General features: G+C 45.4%; 1 protein-coding gene across 3 annotated transcripts in view; it reads left to right on the top strand.

Annotated features, from left to right (window-relative positions):
- HPS4 (HPS4 biogenesis of lysosomal organelles complex 3 subunit 2) overlaps positions 1-21889 on the top strand; it is a 71973-nt gene that overhangs the window by 12963 nt on the left and 37121 nt on the right. For all 3 annotated transcript variants that reach the window (XM_073582666.1, XM_073582667.1, XM_073582665.1), the window contains exons 4-8: positions 7320-7463; positions 7875-7982; positions 14668-14781; positions 15892-15986; positions 17158-17224. In XM_073582666.1, coding sequence (XP_073438767.1) covers positions 7320-7463; positions 7875-7982; positions 14668-14781; positions 15892-15986; positions 17158-17224 — 528 coding nt within the window. The remainder of the gene's footprint in view (positions 1-7319; positions 7464-7874; positions 7983-14667; positions 14782-15891; positions 15987-17157; positions 17225-21889) is intronic.

Here is a 21889-nt window from a genome sequence, read left to right as displayed (position 1 = left end):
CCAAAGTAATGATAATCAATAATAAACACAATGAATATACCGTAGTCAAAAAAATGTTTTATTTTCCTCTTCGCCACGACAGCACCCACTGAGAGAGGGGATCCGCCCCCGGAACAGGAAACCTACAGAGAGATAAATGGGGCGGTCCCCCTCGCTCCCTCAGTTTGGTTTCCTGTTCCTGGAAAGGAACCCGCAGAAGAGGATGCCTGGTCTGGTAGCCGCCTGCGTGCAGAATATGAGCAGCAGGGGCCCCAGGACCGGAGGCAGCGTCGGGCGGAGAGGTGTATTTCCCCCCCCCCCCCAGAGCTGGTGTAATTCAGGTGAGGCTGGAGGCGAAAGTGGTGCCAAAGCTCACTGGGGGCATGGCTACCCCCGAGGGGGTAGACGCATTACAAACGCCATCGGGCGTACTGAGGCCGCGCGCCCCCCCCCCCCAGAGTGGCAGAAGGGCTTGTGCGGTGTGTGCTGAGCGGCGCTGCTGGGAGTCATACCTGCGGCAGGAGAAGGCGTGGAGGGGGGGGCGCAGACGCGCGGTGTCGCCGGCCGCATTTTCATTTGCGGTGACCCAGCGCTCCAGGAGAGGCAACCCGGAAGTGAAGGAGGACTTCCGGGATCAGGCCGAAGGCAGAGACCGCGGGACAACGCCCGCGCATGCGCAGTAAGGGGAAAAAAAAAAAAAAAAAAAAGAAGAGAAGGAGGAGCAGCTATAGCAAAGGCTTTAAAAGGAAGCCACAGACACAGCGCTAGTGCGCAGTCATGTCGTCCTTAGATGACCCAGCTTCGCTCCCATTAGGTCAGCTAGTGGTATCCCCACTTGGCAGTAGACAGAGCAGTGCTACGAGGAGAACCAATAGCACCAGAAGAAGTGGCAGCTCTAGGAAGGAATCCAGTGGGCCTTCCAGGCAAGATGAGCCGTTAGAGAAGAAACGTAAGGAAAAGAAGTCGTCCCATGCCTCGCCTCAGCCTGGGTCCCGGACACCGCAGCCGGTAGTTGCTGACGAAATTCACGGGTGAGTGTTTTTTGGTCAGGTTAGATAATTGATAGCCTTCTCTTTCTGGTCCATACCCCCTTTAGGCTAAAAGAACAGAGAAGGCGAAACATAGAGAGTGTGCCTTATGTTCGCAGCCCCTCCCGGATGGCCACCCAAAGAGATTATGCCAATCATGTGTTGAGGAGGCCTTGCAGGAAGAATCCTCACGAAAGAAGGAGGATATCTGGGCAATGATAAGAGAGGAACTACGGGCCTTAGGCGGTTCCAGTAGTCTAGGGGGTCACTCCTCCGTGAGAGAAATACGTTCATCTAAAGGAGGAGTCTCGCTGGCGTCAAGGTCGCCGTCAGATACCGGAGAACTAGATTCCGATAAGTCCCAGGAATACCTTTCCTCAGAGGACGAGGATCAGACGTGTTTCCCCACGGACAGTGTCAGTAATCTTGTGAATTCTGTCCGAAATACCATGGGGTTGCCGGAGAGTAAGGACCCCAAGACCCCTCAGGACATAATGTTTGCGGGTATTTCCCGTAAAAAGGTCCGAGCATTCCCAGTGGTCCCAGCTGTAAAAGACCTAGTTAAGAGGGAATGGGAGAAACAAGGTCAGAGGACCTTCCTCCCCTTAACGTCAAAGCGTAAGTATCCCTTTGACGATGAGGAGTTAACGGCCTGGTCGAGAGCCCCCAAGGTGGATGCGGCAGTGGCCTCTACCTCCCTTAGATCCTCCTTGCCGGTGGAGGATTCGGGAACTTTGGCTGATTCTTCGGATCGTAAGACCGATACATTCCTCAAAAGATCTTGGGAAGCTTGTACGGCAGCCTTTAAGCCCGCAATAGCAGCCACGTGTACGGCAAGATCTATGTTGGTGTGGCTGAACGACTTGGAGGACAATATTAAGAATGGAGTAGCTAGGAGTAGGCTTCTTTCCTCTATGCCCCTCATTAAGGGAGCAGCGGCCTTCCTCTCCGACTCCTCCGCGGACTCTCTCCGGTTGTCGGCTAGAGCGGCAGGACTGACCAATGCAGGCAGGCGGGCCTTATGGTTGAAGGGGTGGAAAGGAGACACACAAACAAAAACTAGATTGTGTGCTATACCCTGCCAGGGTAAGTACCTGTTTGGTACGGAACTGGATGAGATTTTGACAAAAGCGGGGGAGAGGAAGAAGAGGTTCCCTAACCCGTATGTTCAGTTCAACAGGAGGGCCTACAGGAAGCCGCCGTTCGGTAAAAAGAAAGACTTTAGACCCCAGGACCGCTGGGGAAATAAGGACCCCAAGCAAAGAGGCAACCTATTCGGGAAACGTCCCTTCAGAGGAGACAGATCCCGATAAAACCGTTACACCGGTAGGTGGCAGGCTATTAAGATTCAGCCGCCAATGGATGAAGGTGACATCAAACCCGTGGGCCCTAAGTATTGTATCATCAGGCCTAAAATTAGAATTCGTTCGGTATCCACCGATCTCCTTCTTATTGACTTCTATGAAGTCCCGATCACAGCAGGAAGCACTGGAGATGGAGATTGCGGTACTGCTAACTAAACAGGTCCTAGTGGAGGTCCCAGACGACGAAACAGGGATGGGCTTTTATTCTCCTCTATTCTTAGTCCCAAAACCAGATGGCTCTTACAGGACTATAATAAATTTAAAGAAACTTAATACCTTCCTAAGACTAAGGTCGTTTAAAATGGAGTCGATTAAGTCTGCAATAAAGCTTTTGTTTCCCAGGTGTTATATGGCGGTCTTGGACCTAAAGGACGCCTACTACCATCTCCCCATATATCGAGGGCACCAGAGGTTCCTGCGGGTAGCAGTCTGGTTCAGAGGTCGGATTCAGCATTTCCAGTTTGCGGCAATGCCATTCGGGCTATCCATGGCTCCTCGGGTATTTACCAAATTAATGCTGGAAGTAATGTCGTATGTAAGGCTGAATGACACCCTAGTTGTCCCTTACTTAGACGACCTACTCATAGTGGGGAATTCTGTTTCACAGTGTGAAGCAAGAATAGCTTGGATTATCTCATCCCTACAAACACTGGGTTGGCTAATTAACTTGAGAAATCCAGACTAGAGCCAGTGACCTGTCAAAGGTTTTTGGGCCTGCAAGTAGACTCCGTAACTGAGGAGTGCTTTCTGCCAAACGCCAAAGTAATGGCCATAATCGACAAAGTACAGAATGCTACAGGAGGACCCGTAATATCATTGAGACAGGGCATGTCCTTGCTGGGGTCACTGATATCGTGCATTCCAGCGGTGCAATGGGCTCAGTTCCACTCTAGAGAACTACAGTGGGCTATTCTGCAGGAGATAGACTGCAGGGGCGGCTGGAAGGGAAGATGTCCCTATCGCCCGAGGTGGTTGAATCCCTAAAATGGTGGTTAATTCCTTCCAATCTATCGAAGGGAGTACAGTGGTGGGTGACTCCCTCCAAGATACTCACCACGGATGCCAGCCCCTTAGGTTGGGGAGCCCACCTAGAGGAGCACATGGTACAAGGCTGGTGGCGTGAGAATGAAATAGAGGCCTCCTCTAATGTAAAGGAGCTAACAGCGATTTTTTACGCGATATCTCACTTCCTCCCGCAGTTAAGAGGCGCCCACGTAAAGATCCAGACAGACAATACCACCGCAGTGGCCTATATAAACCGGCAAGGAGGCATGCGGTCAATGCCTGATGTCTATCGCGGGAAAGATTCTGGAGATGGCCGAGGTCCATCTTCTCTCCTTGTCAGCGCTCCATATAAGAGGAGTAGACAACTCCCGAGCAGACTATCTGTCGCCAGGCCCTATACCAGGGAGAGTGGGTCCTCAGCAGAGACGTCTTCGAAATGATAGCGTCAGAATGGGGCAGACCGGAGATAGACCTATTCGCAACCAGAGCCAACAGGCGCGTAAAAAGGTTTGCTTCTCTCTACAGGTCGGACAACCCAGATATTCTAGATGCCCTCCAAGCACCCTGGGCATTCCAACTAGCCTATGCCTTTCCTCCGATGGTGCTACTACCAACAGTAGTCAGGAAAATAAGACAGGAGAGGGCGAGGGTCATCTTGATAGCCCCGTTTTGGCCAAAAAGACCGTGGTTTTCATGGCTGAGAGCCATGTCGGTAACCGACCCGTGGATCCTGCCGCTGCACCAGAATCTTCTCTCGCAGGGACCCTGCTACCATCCACAGGCCAAAGCCCTGCACCTAGCGGCCTGGAATTTGAAAGGGAGCTACTGAGGCAGAAGGGTTTCTCAAAGAACCTAATCAATACCCTGCTACAAAGCAGGAAGGAGTCCACGACAAAAATATATGCTAAGGTGTGGAGGAAGTTCCTGGCCTTTCACCCAACAAAACTAGCTGGTGAAATACCCATTACGGCCATTCTAGAGTTTCTACAAAGAGGCCGAGAGCTTAGACTCTCAGTAAGCACTCTTAAGGTCCACGTGTCAGCCCTAGGAGCCCTGTTTAACTATAACGTGGCAGCAAATAGATGGGTGACTCGGTTTATCTCGGCCTGTCAACGAGCAGAACCGGTGCATGTGCCTCGACTACCAGCGTGGAACCTTACTCTAGTTTTGGATGCCTTCACTCAGGCACCGTTTGAGCCCATAAGCTCAGCATCAGTAAAGTGCCTCTCATTGAAAACGGCTATGCTGGTGGCCTTAGTATCGGCCAGGAGAGTGGGTGATCTTCACGCTTTATCAGTAGACCCACCGTTCCGGTTAACAACACGAGACAGTCTGATTTTAAAGACGGATCCGTCCTACCTGCCCAAACGGGCAACTAAATTTCATAGATCTCAAGAGATATGCCTACCTTCTTTCTATGAGAACCCGTCAACACAGGACGAGGAGAAATATCACACCTTAGATGTGAAGAGAGCCGTGCTAGCCTATCTAGATAGGACCAGTCCCTGGAGGCAGAGTAGGTCTCTTTTTGTCTCCTTCCAGGGCAGCAGGAAGGGGTCTGCAGTTACATCAGGCACGATATCCAGATGGATTAGAGATGCGATCACAATGGCGTATCTGACAAAAGGAGAAGACCCTCCACTGGGGATTAAGGCGCACTCTACTAGAGCCATATCATCCTCCTGGGCCGAGAGGGCGAACGTCCCAATTGAACAAATATGTAAGGCTGCAACCTGGTCTTCTCCATCTACCTTTTATAGTCACTATAGACTAGATTTGTCCTCTACCGAGGATCTAACTTTTGGTAGATCAGTCCTTAACACGGTGTGCCCGCCCAAGTGATTATCTCTGGAAATCTCTCAGTGGGTGCTGTCGTGGCGAAGAGGAAAAACCGGATTACTTACCAGTAATACTCTTTTGTAGAGTCCACGACAGTACCCGCTCACTTCCCTCCCGTAAGAATTTTTTCACACATGGGTCTCCTTGGTGGTGGAGATTATGATTTAAGTTAGATATGTGATTAAACTTAGTAAGCTTAAAACTGCATAGGGGTAAGATAGATGAATCGCCCAAACAGTTTGACTAAAACATGTATGGCGGTTCCTCCGTTGTTCTCGGTAACACAAACTGAGGGAGCGAGGGGGACCGCCCCATTTATCTCTCTGTGGGTTTCCTGTTCCGGGGGCGGATCCCCTCTCTCAGTGGGTGCTGTCGTGGACTCTACAAAAGAGTATTACCGGTAAGTAATCCGGTTTTTTCTACATAGCCTCCCAACAAGTCTATACATTTAGTCCATCTCTTTTCTAAACTTAGAATTCCCTTCGAAAAAAATTCTTGATCTTGACCCTCAAAAAACTCCCCAACAGCGGTTATCACGTCGCTATTGTCGTCAAATTTCTTGCCCCGGAGGTGTTCCTTGAGCCGAGGAAAGAGAAGTCACTGGGGGCTAGATCTGGCGAATAGGGGGGGTGTTCCACCAGTTCAAAGTCCGCTTCTTGAATGGTAGCCATGGCAAGTGCAGCTTTGTGAGCCGGTGCGTTATCTTGGTGAAACAGCACTCCAGCCCGCAGTTTGCCGCGCCTTTTCTCCTTGATAGCCTCCCGCAATCTTCTAATTTGTTCTGCGTAGTAGGAGCCCGTAATAGTGGCTCCCTTCTCCAAATAGTCCACCATAATAATTCCTTCAGCGTCCCAAAAAACGGACGCCATAACCTTCCCTGCTGAGCTTGACACTTTGAATTTCTTCGGCATCGGTTCGTTGGCTCATTTCCATGTCATCGATTGTTGTTTAGTTTCGGGATCAAAGTGGTGGATCCAGGTCTCATCCATGGTCAAAAAACGTGACAAAAAATTCTCCTTGTCTGCTTGGAACTTTTCGAGATTTGCTATTGAAATGTCGACTCGTTTCTTCTTTTGCTCGTCGGTTAACATTTTTGGCACCCAACGCGTGGAGACCTTTCTCATATGCAACTCTTTTGCAAGGATTCTTTGAATTCTGCCATATGAGATCCCTGTGACCTCAGCTACATGCCTGATAGTCACTCTTCAATCTGCCAACACAACTTCTTCAGCTTTTTTCACGTTTTCTTCATTGAGGGACGTGGATGGGCGTCCTTCGCGATGTTCATCTTCCGTCGATGTTCTTCCCAGCTTAAATTCCTTGGTCCAGCGTGCAACTGTGGAATATGGAGGAGAAGAGTCCCCCAATGTTTCCACCAAGTCGCTGTGTATGTCTTTGGTAGACATTTTTTTCAAGCAGAGGTATTTGATGACAGCTCTGAGCTCGTTTTTTTCCATTTTGATGTTCACTCCTTGGCAGTTCATATTCAAATGAATGTAGCTCCCAGGAATCGTGGCCTATTTAAGTGATTTTTTTTCCTGGACTAGTGGGTACCTAAGAGAGAAGAAAACATTTTATTTTAATTTCTGTGTGCAATAGAAATAACCGATTATCATTACTTTTGGATCGCCCCTCGTATGTGGCCAGAATGTTACAAGTGGTACAAGAGGCATCTGCATATTTTAAAGTCCCAGTATTTCTGTGGTCATTGCTTCCTGTGCTTTCCATCTTGTAAAACCTTACTGTATTATGTATCATTAATGTGACTTTTCTACTGAAACAAGAAGAGCTTTTTCTTCCCAGCATGGTTCCACTGTAGTGACATTTCAAGATCATCTTCTTTATTAAGTTAACAAAGACTAAACAGTAAAGATGAAGTGTTTCATTCCCACATGAAGCCTTGTGACATTCTGTAAGCTTCTGGGAAAACTGATCATTCATGGCCATTACAGCCTTTCTATGGGGGTGGAATTCAGCATGCTGAATTCATGGCATGTGCTATTTGCCTGGTTTTCTAATAGTCCATTACTGTGTCTGTAATTAGAGCTGTTCTACAATAAGACCTTACTATATGCACTAATGTGTTGATCTTCTGTGCTTCCAGACCGCCATTGACCAGCAGGAGTTGCTCTGCGGGCAGATAGCAGGGGTTGTTCGCTGCCTGACTGAGATTTCCAGTTCTCCGCCCAATCTTATCCGGTTGCGGAAACAAAAATTTGCGATCCAGGTGCACGGGGAATATTTGTGGGTAAGTATTTAGTAAAGCAAAGCCGTCATCAGGATTTACCCCTATTATTAGGAGCGCTAGGTCAGCCTCCTAAATACCATCTTTAATAAGACTTTTACATATGGCACTTTAGCCCCTCCTGCATATTCATACTGCCGTGATTGCTCCTTTTTCTCTTGTGCTTTAAGTGAGGTTTGAAAAAGACCCGACATAGGGTTGAAATGTTACCTCAACGCACTATTCCCCTGTGGTGTCTTCAATAAAAAAAATTTTTTGCATTGAAAATCAAAATTTCCCAGAGTGCAGCTGTTTTCTCTTTACTGTCACATAGTAACTGCAGAATTGTAGGGGACAACCCCTTTAAATGAGTCATCGGAAGGCTTAAATCTCGGTTTTATAGCATTTCTTTATCTTTGCACTTGTTTCTTTCAGGCCCTTGGATGCTCTGTAGAGGTTTCTGATGTCACGTGCAAGTGTTTCTTGGAGGATCTGATAGGCCTCTTCCGGTTTTACAATGGACCATTATGGCATGCGTATCGGGTAATTCTTAGCATAAGACATATTTTGCTTTTGTTGGACTTAGATTATTTATTATTATTTATTTATATAACGCCATTAATTTCATGGTGCTGTACATGGGAAGAGGGGTTACATACAAAGTTATAGATGTCGATAACAGCAAACAAATATGCAATGACGGACTGGTACAGAGGGGAGAGGACCCTGTCCTTGCGGACTTACATTCTACGGGATAGTGTGGAAGAGACAGAAGGTCGGGGGTGCAGCAGCTCTGGTGGTGGTGAGGCGGCAGAATGGTCATTGCAGGCTGTAAGCTTTCCTGAAAAGATGGGTTTTCGGGTTCTGTTTGAAGGATCCGAGGGTGGTGGATAATCGGACGTGTTGAGGCATGGTATTCCAGAGGATAGGGGATATTTGGGAGAAATCTTGGAGGCGGTTGTGTGAGGAACGAATAAGTGTGGAGGAGAGTATGAGGTCTTGGGAGGATCGAAGATTACGTGAGGGAAGATATTGGGAGATTAGTTCAGAGAGATAGGGAGGGGAAAGGTTGTGGATGGCTTTGTAGGTCAGTGTTAGTAGTTTGAATTGGATTCGTTAGGGAATTGGGAGCCAATGGAGGGATTTGCAGAGGGGAGAGACAGGGGAGTAGCGAGGAGAGAGGTGGATTAGTCGGGCAGCAGAATTGAGGACAGACTGGGGTGGTGCAAGAGAGTTAGCAGGGAGGCCACAGAGGAGAGTGTTGCAGTAGTCAAGGCGGGAGATGATGAGGGCATGTACAAGAGTTTTAGTGGATTGAGGACTGAGGAAGGGACGGATTCTGGAAATATTTTTGAGTTGGAGGTGGCAAGAGTTTGGACGTGTGGTTTGAAGGACAGGGCAGAGTCGAGAGTTACTCCGAGGCAGCGGCTTTCAGGTGCGGGAGAGAGCGTGATACCGTTTACCATAATAGATAGATCGGGTAGGGAAGATACGTTAGACGGAGGAAAGATAATGAGTTCAGTTTTGTCTACGTTGAGTTTCAGGAAGCGAGAGGTGAAAAAGGAGGATATGGCTGATACACTCCGGGATTCTGGACAGCAGAGAGGTTACATCTGGGCCAGAGAGGTAGATCTGAGTGTCATCTGCATACAGGTGGTACTGGAAGCCATGGGACTTTGAGTTGTCCTAGGCCAAGAGTATAGATGGGGAAAAAAAGTAGGGGCCCCAAGACAGAGCCTTGGGGGACTCCAACAGAGAGGGGGTGGGATGAGGAGGTAGTGTGGGAGTGGGAAACGCTGAATGTGCAGTCAGAAAGGTATGAGGAAATCCAGGACAGGGCAAGGTCTTTTATGCCAAGGGAAGAGAGAATCTGTAGCAGTAGGCAGTGGTCAACTGTGTCGAAGGCAGAGGACAGGTCAAGAAGGAGGAGGATGGAGAACTGTCTGTTAGCTTTGGCTGTGAGTAAGTCAATAGTAATTTTGGTCAGGGCAGTTTCAGTGGAGTGGTGGTTGCGGAAGCCTGATTGCAGGATGTCAAGGAGGGAGTTAGATGAGAAGTGGGAGGAAAGTTGAGCATGAACATGCTGTTCGAGGAGTTTGGAAGCAAACGGGAGCAGTGATATGGGGCGATAGCTGGGCATAGCAGTTGGGTCAAGGTTTGATTTTTTGAGGATGGGTGTTATGGTGGCATGTTTGAAGGCAAAGGGGAAGGTACCAGAAGTTAGGGATAGGTTGAAGAGATGGGTTATGGCTGGAATGATCATGTTAGTGAGGTTGGGGAGTAGGTGGGAAGGGATAGGGTCAAGTGCACAGGTGGTGAGGCGTGATTTGGAAAGGAGATGAGTAAGCTCTCCTTCAGTGATGTTGGAGAGGGAGGTTATTAGGGAAGGGCAGAGGTCTGGTATGTGGAGCGGTTGGGGTGGTGGAACTGTAAAGGTTTGCCTTGTTTGGTCGATCTTGTTTTTGAAGTAGGTGGTAAAGTCCTCAGCAGAGATGAGGGGAGTTGGAGGTGGCAGTGGTGGGTGGAGAGAGTTGAATGTGCTGAACAGTTGTTTAGGGTTGTGGGATAATGAAGATACAAGGTTTGTGAAATAGGTCTGTTTAGCAGAGGTGAGGGCTGATTTAAAGGCAAGTGTAGCTTGTTTGAAAGCAGTGAAGTCGTCTGGCAGGCGTGTTTTCTTCCAACGCCGCTCCTCGACCCTGGATGCTTGTCGAAGTTTTTTGGTGAGGTTGTTGTGCCAGGGTTGCCTATTGGTTTGTCGCACTTTGCCATGCATGAGAGGAGCGACTGAGTCTATGGCTGATGTGAGGGTGGCGTTGTAGAAAGCGGTGGCACTGTCCGTGTTGTGGAGTGAAGATATGGAGGACAGAGGTAGAAGAAAGTCTGAGAGTCTGTGGATGTCTAGCTGTGCGAGGTTTCTGCGAGGATGTGCTAGTGGCTGGACATAGGGGGCAGGTGAGGAGGACAAGGATGAGAAGGTGAGTAGATGGTGGTCAGATAGGGGGAAGGGAGAGGTTGTGAGATTAGATAGGGAACAGAGGCAGGTGAAGATGAGGTCTAATGTTTGTCCATCTGTGTGGGTGGCTGTGGAGGACCTCTGAGTAAGTCCAAAGGATGAGGTAAGTGACAGGAGTTTGGAGGCTGGTGGGTGTCAGTGGGGATGTTGAAGTCCCCCATGATGATGGTGGGGTTGTCAGAAGAGAGAAAGTGGAGGAGCCAGGTGGAGAATTGGTCGATGAAGGCAGTGGCTGAGCCCAGTGGTCGGTATATGACAGCCATTTGGAGATTAGTGGGAGAGTAAATGTGGACAGAGTGAACCTCGAAAGAAGGGAGGATATGGGAGGGTGGGGGTTGGATAGGGTTGAAGGAGCATTGTTTAGAAAGGAGGAAACCCACTCCTCCACCTTGTCTGTTGCCAGGACGAGGGGTGTGGGTAAAGTGGAGGCCGCCATAACTCAGTGCGGCTGGGGAGACCGTGTCAGGGGGTGTCAGCCAGGTCTCAGTGAGGGCCAGGAAGGAAAGTTTGAGGGAGGTAAAGAGGTCGTGGATCACGTGGAGCTTGTTGCAGATGGAGCTAGCATTCCAAAGTGCTCCAGAAGGAGGATGCGGGAGGGAGGGGGTCAGTGGCACAGGTTTTAAGTTTGAGGGATTGCAGTAGTTTCTCTTGGTGTGAGAAAGATAGGGGTGGGGATTAGTGGGATGTATGAGGCAGGGCGGGCCAGGATTGAGGGATATGTCACCAGCAGTGAGGAGATGCAGAGAAAGAGAAAGCAGGTGGGTGAAGGAGAGTGATTGTCTTGTATTGTATTTTAGTAGGAGAGGTTTGAGGTTAAGGAGTATGTCTGCAGATGAAGTGAGGTGGGGGGTAAGAGAGAGGGGGTGATTGTTATTTGGTTCAAGGTTGCAGGGGTTTGGGGATAGCGAAGGAGAGTGAAGACTAGTGGAGCAAAAACGGTGATGGCAAGTGTGAGCATGGTTGAAGGGCAGGGTTAAAAAAAAAAAAAAAAAAAAAAAAAAAAGGCAAGTAAAGTAAAAAAGCAGTGGTTAGTCTTACCGTCTCACCGATTTCTGGACTATTTCTGGTATATTTCTCATCGATCACTTCAAATGATGTCATATCTGACCTGCTTATTCAAACTTATACCATTCAAATGTCCATGAAATGAAGCCAGGTGAGGAAGGGAGGAGGACGGTTCACAGCACGAGGCAATTATCAGATTGCAGTTAATGGAATATTTGACTAGCATCAGAGTTAAAGAAAGAGGTAGGACAGGATGGGCAGATAAGACTAGGTGTGAGGAGCCTGTGTATATCAATATGCATACAGTCAATTTGAAGTATGATACATGGAATTATAGTCAGGGGAAAAATCAGAGTACAGACATCAGAAGTAAAAACAGGGTGAACAATGCATGAGGGTTCAGGGGTTCAGTGAGTATTCTGAATTAAGATGCGTGTTCAGCAGACATACCAAGTAAAATAATAGTTCACGAATAGCTTTCAGGAATATTTTTGCTTGTAATTGCTTTAACTATACTGCTCAACATTGAAATTGCAACAATATGAAGGAAAACTCATGGAATTATGGAATGAAATTTGAAAAAAAGGTAACAAAATTTTCAAAAACCTATTTAGCATAGATTATGAACGCCATGCTCAGAATTCCCCACACTTACAAGTTTAGGCTGCTATCAATGAGGTTATTAATGGTTGTATGGAGAATGTTCTGCCAAGCTAAATGCAATCAGCCACGTAAATTATCAAGATCCACTGCTGGTAGCTCACTTTTGCAATTGACAACCAATGACGTCCTAGATGTGCTTGATGGAAGACAAGTCCAGACAGGGGCGTACACTGACAGCTTGGGGGCCCTGTGTAATAAATGTGTTTGGGCCACCCTCCTTTTATGGCAACCATGATATATATCTTACATAGTCCCCCCTCTGTAAATTGCCATATTACTTCTGATGGAGCATGGGAAAGCTTCTTTTCTGATGGAGTGGGCTGACAGAGCAGCATCTGACCAGAAGACCGGTCTATCAGCAGTCATTTTATGTCTAAAAAGAGAAAACTGTGAGGATGCTGTGACTAACAAAACAACGAGAATACGCTATGTAAGGGACGATGCTATATAAAAGCAAAACAAAAAGCAAGACCGAATACTATGTAAATAACAGAAGATGCTACGTAATAAGGGACCGCCCCTTATATGACTAAAGAGAATGGTACATAATAGGGGAGGCCCTTTCCAAAATAATGTCCCCCATGTGAGTCCCCTTCTTGGTATAATGTGCCCCAAACTGATATATATGCTCCTAATCCCATCCTAGAATTCGTCTCCCTATCCTGAATCCAAGGGGTAACATTTCTCCTTGCGGAGTCACATGTCAAGCATGCTGAGATGAGGAGACTTTTAAGCTGCGTTGCTCCTCTGGGAAATATGCAAACTGTCTCTTCAGCGAGGACGAGGACTAGAACTCTAGTGCCACCTATAGCAAGTATACCTTGTCACATGACTTAGGATAAAAGCCAAAACCAGAATCTCAATTTGCAGACATTGTTTAGTGGTACTGCACCTCCTCAGTTGTGAGATCTGGTTTGACTTGAGTGAGAGTTGTCTGACCGGAATCCAAGGGGAAACGTTTCTCCTTGCGGAGAGTGACATGTCAAGCATGCCGAGATGAAGAGACTTTTAAGCCGCAATGCTCCTCTGAGATATGTGCAAATTGTCATCCTAAGTCATGTGACAAGGCTCGTTAAAGGGTCGATATTGACTGTTAGGATTGCTACTTCCAATAGGTGGCACTAGAGTTCTAGTCCTCTTCCTCTCCAAAGAGACAATTTGCATATCTCCTTATCCTGGTATACATGTCTCCCATCCTGGTATAAAGTATATATCCCTCATCCTATGTGCCCTGTTGTGTAATGCATTATTATTATTATGCATTTATATAGCGCTATTTATTCCATGGCGCCTTACATGTGAAAAGGGGAAATATAGACAAGTATAATAAACATGTGTAAGACAAGGGATACACAAGTACATAAGGAGAGCGGACCCTGCCCGCGAGGGCTCACAGTCTACAGGGATGGGTGAGGATACAGTAGGAGAGGGTAGAGCAGGTTGTGCGGTGGTACAGTAGACCGAGGATTATTGCAGGCTGTCGGAACAGGTGGGTCTTCAGGTTCTTCTTGAAGGTTTCCGTTGATGGTGAGAGTCTGATGTGTTGTGGCAGAGAGTTCCAGAGTATGGGGGAAGCACGGGAAAAGTCTTGTATGCGGTTGTGGGAAGAAGAGATAAGGGGGGAGTAGAGAAGGAGATCTTGAGATGAAAACAAACAATGCTATTCGCTTTCCCCCTCTCTCCCACGGCATGTGGGGTCCTCTTCTATAGCAGGCAGCTGACTTCGGTGTTACCACCATGGCTTTGTCATGCACCCCAGTCACGGCCAACGTCAGCTGTTGGTCTCTGATTGGCTGGCGGAATGTATTGCTGCTCAGAGAGCCAGTGGGTTCCCTCTGCTGCAATATATTTCAGCTGAATGTGCGTCCTCGGACACACATCCACCTGCATTACTTACTGGTGCCGGCGGGCCCCCCTGCACCTCTGATCCTAGTGCCGCTGCACTTGCAAGATGTCCACCCCTTAGTCCAGAGATGATTATGGCTGGACATTTAGGCCACACAGGCTGCTTACAGTAGCACAAGCTACATGCGACTTTGTGGAGTTGTCGAAAAACGACTCCTGGAACACTTTAAAAATATGGCTGTATCACTGGTTCCATCCCAAGTCAATGTAACGCTTAGCTGTTAGTATTCCTGGAATGAAGACTAGAAGGGTCCAGTTACCGTACATTATGCCACCCCCCCCCCACCGTAATCCGGGGAGTAGGACTGGAGTAACTTTCACTCATGAAGGTCTCTTCATGGCATTGCCCACGTGGTCTCCAATTCAGTCTCTACAGTAGCTATCATTGCGTCCAAGACAAAAAGCGGGACTCATTCCAGCCTCCAATTTCCATCTGCAGAATATTTTGTTTCCATTTTTTCATCATTTGCATATCACTAACATGTCTATTGGACCATTGGTTTCCATAAATCCACAATTTCTCCTCGGTGTTGCAATTTCGATGTTGAGGAGTGTATATAGAGAAAGGAGTATAATTTTGAACTTGGTAATAAATATTTGGAAAATACACTTTTTTTCATTTGCTGGGTTTCTTCTCAGGTTCGTTCTCAGGTGGAGCTGAGCGAGGAATGGAATCTTTACCTGGAACACATCCAGAACACCTCCGACCTGCACAGGATCTTCAATTCCCTCAGCCATGTGGATAAAACTAAAGTATGGCCCCACCATATAGAGATCAATATCATATATGCTGTGATTGCAGTCATATTATATTTACTTATAATGTATTGTCCATCTGTATCATTTTATCTAGAGGCCATCAATTTAGCGCAAACATACACGGCTAAAAGTTGTCCGAAACCAATGATTTTGTTAAGATCTGCCAACCATCTAATGTGTATAGTGGTCTCCCAACAGTTTCTCTACAGATGATGTCAGGGGAGATAAGTATTGATTGATTTGAATGAATTCGGCCGTCCCCACAGTTCTACAGGCAGATAAGCTGCTGCCAGAGGAACCTGGCAGCATCTTTTAAGCACACCATACACAATAGATCATTCGCCCAACAGCTATCTCTCCCATACACAAGACCGCTTGCGTCGGTCAAGTGCTTCTGTGTTTTCAAGGATAGTCATTGCCAGACTCTTTTGTCTGAAAGTTATAGCCTGGAGAACAAAAAAATCAGCCGCCAACAGTGGAACGTGAGGAATCCTTCTCATCCACAACATCGTGTAGGGCAGCACGGTGGCTCAGTGGTTAGCGCTGCAGCCTTGCAGCACTGGAGTCCTGGGTTCGAATCCCACCAAGGACAACATCTGCAAGGAGTTTGTATGTTCTCCCCGTGTTTGCGTGGGTTTCCTCCGGGCACTCCGGTTTCCTCCCACACTCCAAAGACATACTGATAGGGAATTTAGATTGTGCGCCCCATCGAGGACAGTGATAAAAATGTGTGCAAACTGTAAAGCGCTGCGGAATATGTTATCGCTATATAAAAATAAAGGTTATTATTAATAAAGATTTAAAGATTATTATCATGTGTCTGGGAAAAGGTCAGGAGGCCCCCATATACCTTAGACTGTTATCGGATCCATCTGATGTCAGAGGATTTATCCAAATTATTTAGTCTCATGTGCATGGGGCCTTTACTTTTCCCCTTCCCATAGAGGACACATAAACCTATCTGCCGTTTTCACATTTGATGCCATCTTTAATCTTTAACTGTAAAACGGTGAGTATATGTTATTGTCTGTGTCACATTTGCATTATTAAGATAGTAATTAATAGCAATAAAATAACTATAAAACTTTTTTTTTTAATTTGCAGGTTGATCCACTACTCTTGCTGAAAGCCGCACTCATTTTGCAGACATGTCAACGCTTTCCCCATATACTGGCTGGCTGCATTATGTATAAAAACCGGTATGACAAGTGATTAATCCTGTCATTTTTTATTATTAACTTTTTGAAAAAGCTTCTGCATTAGATCTTCATTATTTTTTCTTTAAAGTCAGAGTAACTTAGCAAGCAACATTGTCCTATGCAGGAAATAGCACATTTATGAATCAATAAGAGACACACAGCAGATCTGTTTATAGATTGTTTGTACGCACAAACTTTCTGTCATTCAATGATCTCGGGTGTACTGCCTTCTGAGAGCTTGATTTTTCTTTTTCCCAAACCCTTTAACAGTTTAATCAGTGTTAGAAGTTTTCAGCTAATGAGATGCCCATGCTCCGGGTCTATAAGACGCCTCTCTATTACTAATCGTATAGTTATATTGTAAATAAACACACAGCCAGTATAAAGTCTTTTATTTAAAAATAACAAACAGTTATACTCACCTAACGACTACAACTGTGGGCTTGATGTCACCAGACAGTAGAAAAGTGACATCAACCCCACAAGTATTACCCCATTTAAATCAGAGCCTGACTGCACGGTTGCCACAAGGTATATCTTTTTCTGAAATGCTCTGGTGTTTCAGAGAGAACCTAGTATGAAGAACTGGCTGTATAGTGTAGGGAGAAGAGACTAGTCCATCACCATCCCTGGTTGGCATCTTCCCACAGTGTCCTAGTTGACCCGTTTCTCCCATGTGTGTACATAGCCGGAGACATGTCAATCATTTCTAGAAGTGCTGATAAAAGCAGTCCGGAAGTGGGGTGAGACTAGTGTTATCTTTGCCTATGACCTTGGCTGATTTTTCAAACTACATTTTCTCAGGAATGCTCTGGCTTGTCCCAAAGACATGGTTCCATTTACATTGAGGCTCTGTGAAATCCAGTTAATAGGTCCCAGAGCCCCGTACTGAGGCTCGCTAGGCATCACTGCAGCTAGACCCTCAGTCATCAGTAAGTTACCCTTTTAGAAGATGACTTACTATTTTGTGTATAACCCTTTTAACGTGTCTCCATCCACAATCCTTACGTGAGCATTGACCATCTTTACTTTTCTGTGATAAGGGTTGATCTCTGCTAGGACTATATTTTAGGAAGGCTTTGCATGATTGACATATCTGACTGCAGTAATGTAATGAAGAAACATCCCTGTAATGTGCCGTGCTGTAAAATGTTTGTCTCTTGCATTGTAGCATAGTGAGTTCACAGCTGCCTCCTTTGCTGACTTCCAGGGTTCTCTTTCAGAGCCTTTTGCAAAAAGTGAGTATGCCCTCAACCAAATTTCTGAATATGTATATACAGTGGGGAAAAAAGTATTTAGTCAGCCACCAATTGTGCAAGTTCTCCCACTTAAAAAGATGAGAGATGCCTGTAATTGACATCATAGGTAGACCACAACTATGAGAGTCAAAATGAGAAAACAAATCCAGAAAATCACCTTGTCTGATTTGGCAAGATTTATTTTGAAAATTATGGTGGAAAATAAGTATTTGGTCATTAACAAAAGTTCATCTCAATATTTTGTTATATATCCTTTGTTGTCAATGACAGAGGTCAACCGATTTTTGTAAGTCTTCACAAGGTTGGCACAGACTGTTGGTGGTATGTTGGCCCATTCCTCCATGCAGATCTCCTCTAAAGCAGTGATGGATCTCAGTGCGGAGCCATTTTGTTGGTGACTGCTAGTGATATTGAGGCTACGTTCCCATAATCAGGAATTAGCAGCGCTTTGAACGCAGCGTATGTTCGCTATGTCCAAAGTGCTGCCTGTTATTGAACCCAGGTAAATCCGCATGTTTTCACTGAACCGTGCGGATTTACTGCATTCAGTACATTCTATTGATTACATTTCTGTACCTGGTGCATGTTTCAAATCTGCAGCATGTCAATTGCCCTTGCGGGTACGCCAAGATTTCTGCTCGAATTTAACCCTTTAAATGAGGAAAATTCTCAGGTAAAAAATACAAATGCTTCTTTTAGTGCATTTCCACGGCAGAAATGCATCAAACACGAATGTAGTTCACACTGAAAGTTTTGTAACAGCAAAATACCAGAGTATCAAAAACAAAGCAGCTTTACTTAAAACATGACACACCAACCAGAGACAAAAAAAATGCAGTATCAAGAAGCCAATAAAAATGCACATAAAAACGCAATGAAAAAATGGAAGTAACTTAATTGACATAATAGGTGCAGAATTCTGTAGCGTCATAAAACCAGCCGATTCATTGTGAGAATGTAGCCCGAGTGTCAAGAATGTTATGACCATGTTATAATGTTATGTATAGTGCTCGCTCCATTAAGTGAGCTAAAGGGCATCTTCACTAAATACAAGGGTGGTCTATAGTGGCTGATTGGGTTATGATTGGGCTCCTTCCACGGTCCACCAGCTTACACACTCAGTTAACACTCACACCAGCTTACACACTTCCACCACCTTACACACTCAGTTAGTACTCAGGGAAAGAGCGTTCACACAGCAATATTGTAGTCTGTGTTACATTAGTGTATTTTACTCACAGCGTAAGGCGGTATCCCATGGGAAGTACAGGAAAAGGCTTTATCATTTACAATATTCTTTGACAGTAAGTAGTCCAAAAACACAATCCTCTACTTGTCGACTTCCATGAAGTCTCTTAATGTCCTATTCAGCCATTTCTGAGTTACAGATTAATTTACAATGCACATAGGAACTATTGCTAAGATTTCTAGAATGGTCCAAATATCTGCATTGTGATGCTGAATTGCTGTACTTTATTTCCTCTTGCCTCAGCCCTCACGGAGACCGAGCATCAGGGAAATATTCACACAGTGCTTTCTTGATGCAAATGTTTATCCGTTCAATTTAATGGGTGAAGAAATACAGCAAAAACGCTCAAAGATTTAACAAGTTGCAGATTTAAAAAAAAAAAAAATGCTCCTCAGCTCAAAATAATGCAAGAAAATAATGCATCTTCTGAAAGATTTTAGAAATCATGAAGAAATGCTACGTGTGGACAAGCCTTAGGTTTCACTATACTTTGGGCATTTTTCCTGGAAGCTCATGAGCTGGGCAGTGGATTTGTTCTACTTACTGTCAGTGAGGCTGTGCACACGTTGCAATTTTTTTGCGTTTTCAAGGCGTTTTTCAACGCGTGATTTTGTCTCAAACGCAAAAAAAAGCATCCCATGCAATCCTATGGCATTCCGCACATGCAGTGCTAATGCTGCGTATTTCTCCGCGGTGAAACTGCATCATGTAAAAATACGCAGCATGTTCATCCTTTGTGCGGAATCATGGGAAAATCCGCACACATAGGAATGCATTGTTCTGCTTACTTTCTGTATGTGGCTGTGCTCACCATGCGAAAAGTAAGCGGAACCTTTGAAGATGGTACCCACGGTTCGGAGGAGAGGAGATTCTCCTCCAGGCTCTGGGTACCATATCCCTGTTAAAAATAGAATTAAAATAAAAAATCGTCATGTTCTCACCTTCCGGCGTCCCGCGCAGCGTCACCAGGCCTCTGCGATGCTCCCGGCAAGTCCCGTTCCCAGGGATGCTTTGCAACAATGACCTTTGATGACATTGCGGTCTCGCAATACCGTAGCAGTCTCGCGAGACCGCGATGTCATCAAAGGTCATTGTCGCAAGGGATCACTGGGAACGGGACTTGCCGGGAGCATCGCGAGGATCGGGAACGCTGCGTGGGATGCCGGAAGGTGAGAAGATCACAATTTTTTTTTATTGTTTTAAACTCTATCTTTTACTACTGATGCTGCATAGGCAGCCTCAATAGTAAAAAGTTGGTCACACTAGTCAAACACTATGTTTGACGAGTGTGACCAACCTGTCAATCAGTTTTCCAAGCGATGCTACAGATCGCTTGGAAAATGCTAGCATTCTGCAAGCTAATTACGCTTGCAAAATGCTAGTTTTTCTGCCAGAAATACGCGGGAATTAAAAATGCGGATTTCTCGCGGATTTCCCACTGCATGGAATTCCAGCGGAAATTCCAGGTGTGTGCACATAGCCTGACATTGAACATTGGGCTGAAAAATGGCTATATGGAAAATATGACAGTGTAAGGAATTGTGGGAAGGTAGTGGGGAAAAAAAAAAAAAAATAATAAATTATTATTATTATTATTATTTTTTTTTTTTTACAATAAAATATGATCATTTAGTATGCAATGATTCATCTACAGTAGTAATGAAATATTATCCGATCCCCGGTGAAAATTGGACTTATTGATAAAATTTACAAACTTACTGTTTTCATTAAACTAAGTAAATTAGAACAATACTATAACAAGTGTTTTTTTTCCAAATTTCTCATGAAATGTTGCTTTTTATGACTGCTGCAGTCTCAGAATTATTCAACCCCTTCATGACCAGTGTCTTTAGTACTTAGAAGAGATCCTTTTACTGGTGTGACATGCTGGAAAAGTGATGTATAGCCAGACACCATCTTCTGGCAGCATTCCCCATAGGTAATGACCTCCAGTTCACTAATATTTTTGGGTTTGTATGCTGCAATCACCATCTTTATATCCCACCAAAGAAATTCTGTACGGTTCAAATTAGCTTACTGATGTCCACTTCAGACTCTTCCAGGATTTTTTCTAAAACCAAGCTATGGTAGATTTTGATGTTTCCTTGGGATTTTTATTTTGTTGTAAGGTCTAATGAAGCCCAAGCATCAGCTTCCTCATGGAAGGCATAACATTTTGGGCTAGAATTTCCTGATTCACGGTGGGTATTTATATTGGTTGAATACATGTTTCCCTCCACATGCTGCAGATGTCTAGTGTAAGAGGAAGCAAAACAGCACCACATCACTGAGGCACCATCATACCTCACTGTAGGGAGGGTGTTCTTTTCAGTGTATGCTTCATTGTTTCTCCAGAATCTGATCTATAGGCTTGAGAAGTTCCAGTTTTGTTTCATCGCTTCACCAAGCGGTATCCCAAAATTTCTGTGGCTTATTTTTATGGTTTTTAGCACGTTGGAGCTGACTTTTCTTGTGCAATTGTGTCAGTAGAGGTGTATGTCTTGTCATTCAGGTATGAAGAGGCTCCGCACAGTTTTCTCACTATTGGTGGTGTGAAGGTATGATGGTGAGCATTCTGTGCCATAATAACCAGTGTAGTCTTTGCTTGTCAGTGATGATGATAAGCATGTGAGTGGCATTCTCCCCCAGAATAGGCTCTGCCTACATATCATAATGAGGTTTACAATACATCTTTCCCACTGACGACCAGAGAATACAGTGATTGTGTGACAGAAATGTAATATTCTTTGCTTTTCAGTAGAAGTACCAATGCTTGAGCCCTAGCAGCACTGAGTACACCACAGCTTTTACATTGCAGCTGTAAGCCAAATGTTATATAGCATGCTTTTCCTTTATTTAATTATGCAAATTGTCTCTTCAGAGAGGAAGAGGACTAGAACTCTAGTGCCACCTATTGGAGGTAGCAATCCTAAAAGTCAATGTTGACCCTTTAACGAGCCTAGTTACATGACTTAGGATAAAAGCCAAACCAGAATCTCCATTTGCAGACACTGTGTTTCGGGGTACTGCCCCTCATCAGTGCAAAGTGGGAGATCTGGTTTGGCTGTGAGAGAGGCGTCTGACCGATATCCAAGAAGTATCATTTCCTTTATTTATGAGGGTAGAGTGTTGAAATGGTTACTTATGGATTGAGAAGACACTATTTTTTGCATAGCTTTCGAGAGGATCAGGTGACTTATGGTTAAAGTTATCAGAAGATTGCAGGGAACTGCAGCTCTCTGGGAGAGCTCAAGTGGTGCAGCTCTTCCACAGGAAAGGTACTGGAATAGAAAATGCTGAAAAGTTGTAATACAAGTCTAAAAAGATGTGATTTACATGTTAAGTTCTCTTTACTTTTCTTGCTTTCTAATATAAAACCCCTTCAGTGTGACCTC

Source organism: Dendrobates tinctorius, unplaced genomic scaffold (genome assembly GCF_039654945.1).
Source record: "Dendrobates tinctorius isolate UK_male_01 unplaced genomic scaffold, ASM3965494v1 ptg000073l, whole genome shotgun sequence".
Taxonomy (NCBI): domain Eukaryota; kingdom Metazoa; phylum Chordata; class Amphibia; order Anura; family Dendrobatidae; genus Dendrobates; species Dendrobates tinctorius.
The sequence above is the reverse complement of the archived record's forward strand: the minus strand, read 5'-3'. Positions and strand labels throughout refer to the sequence as shown.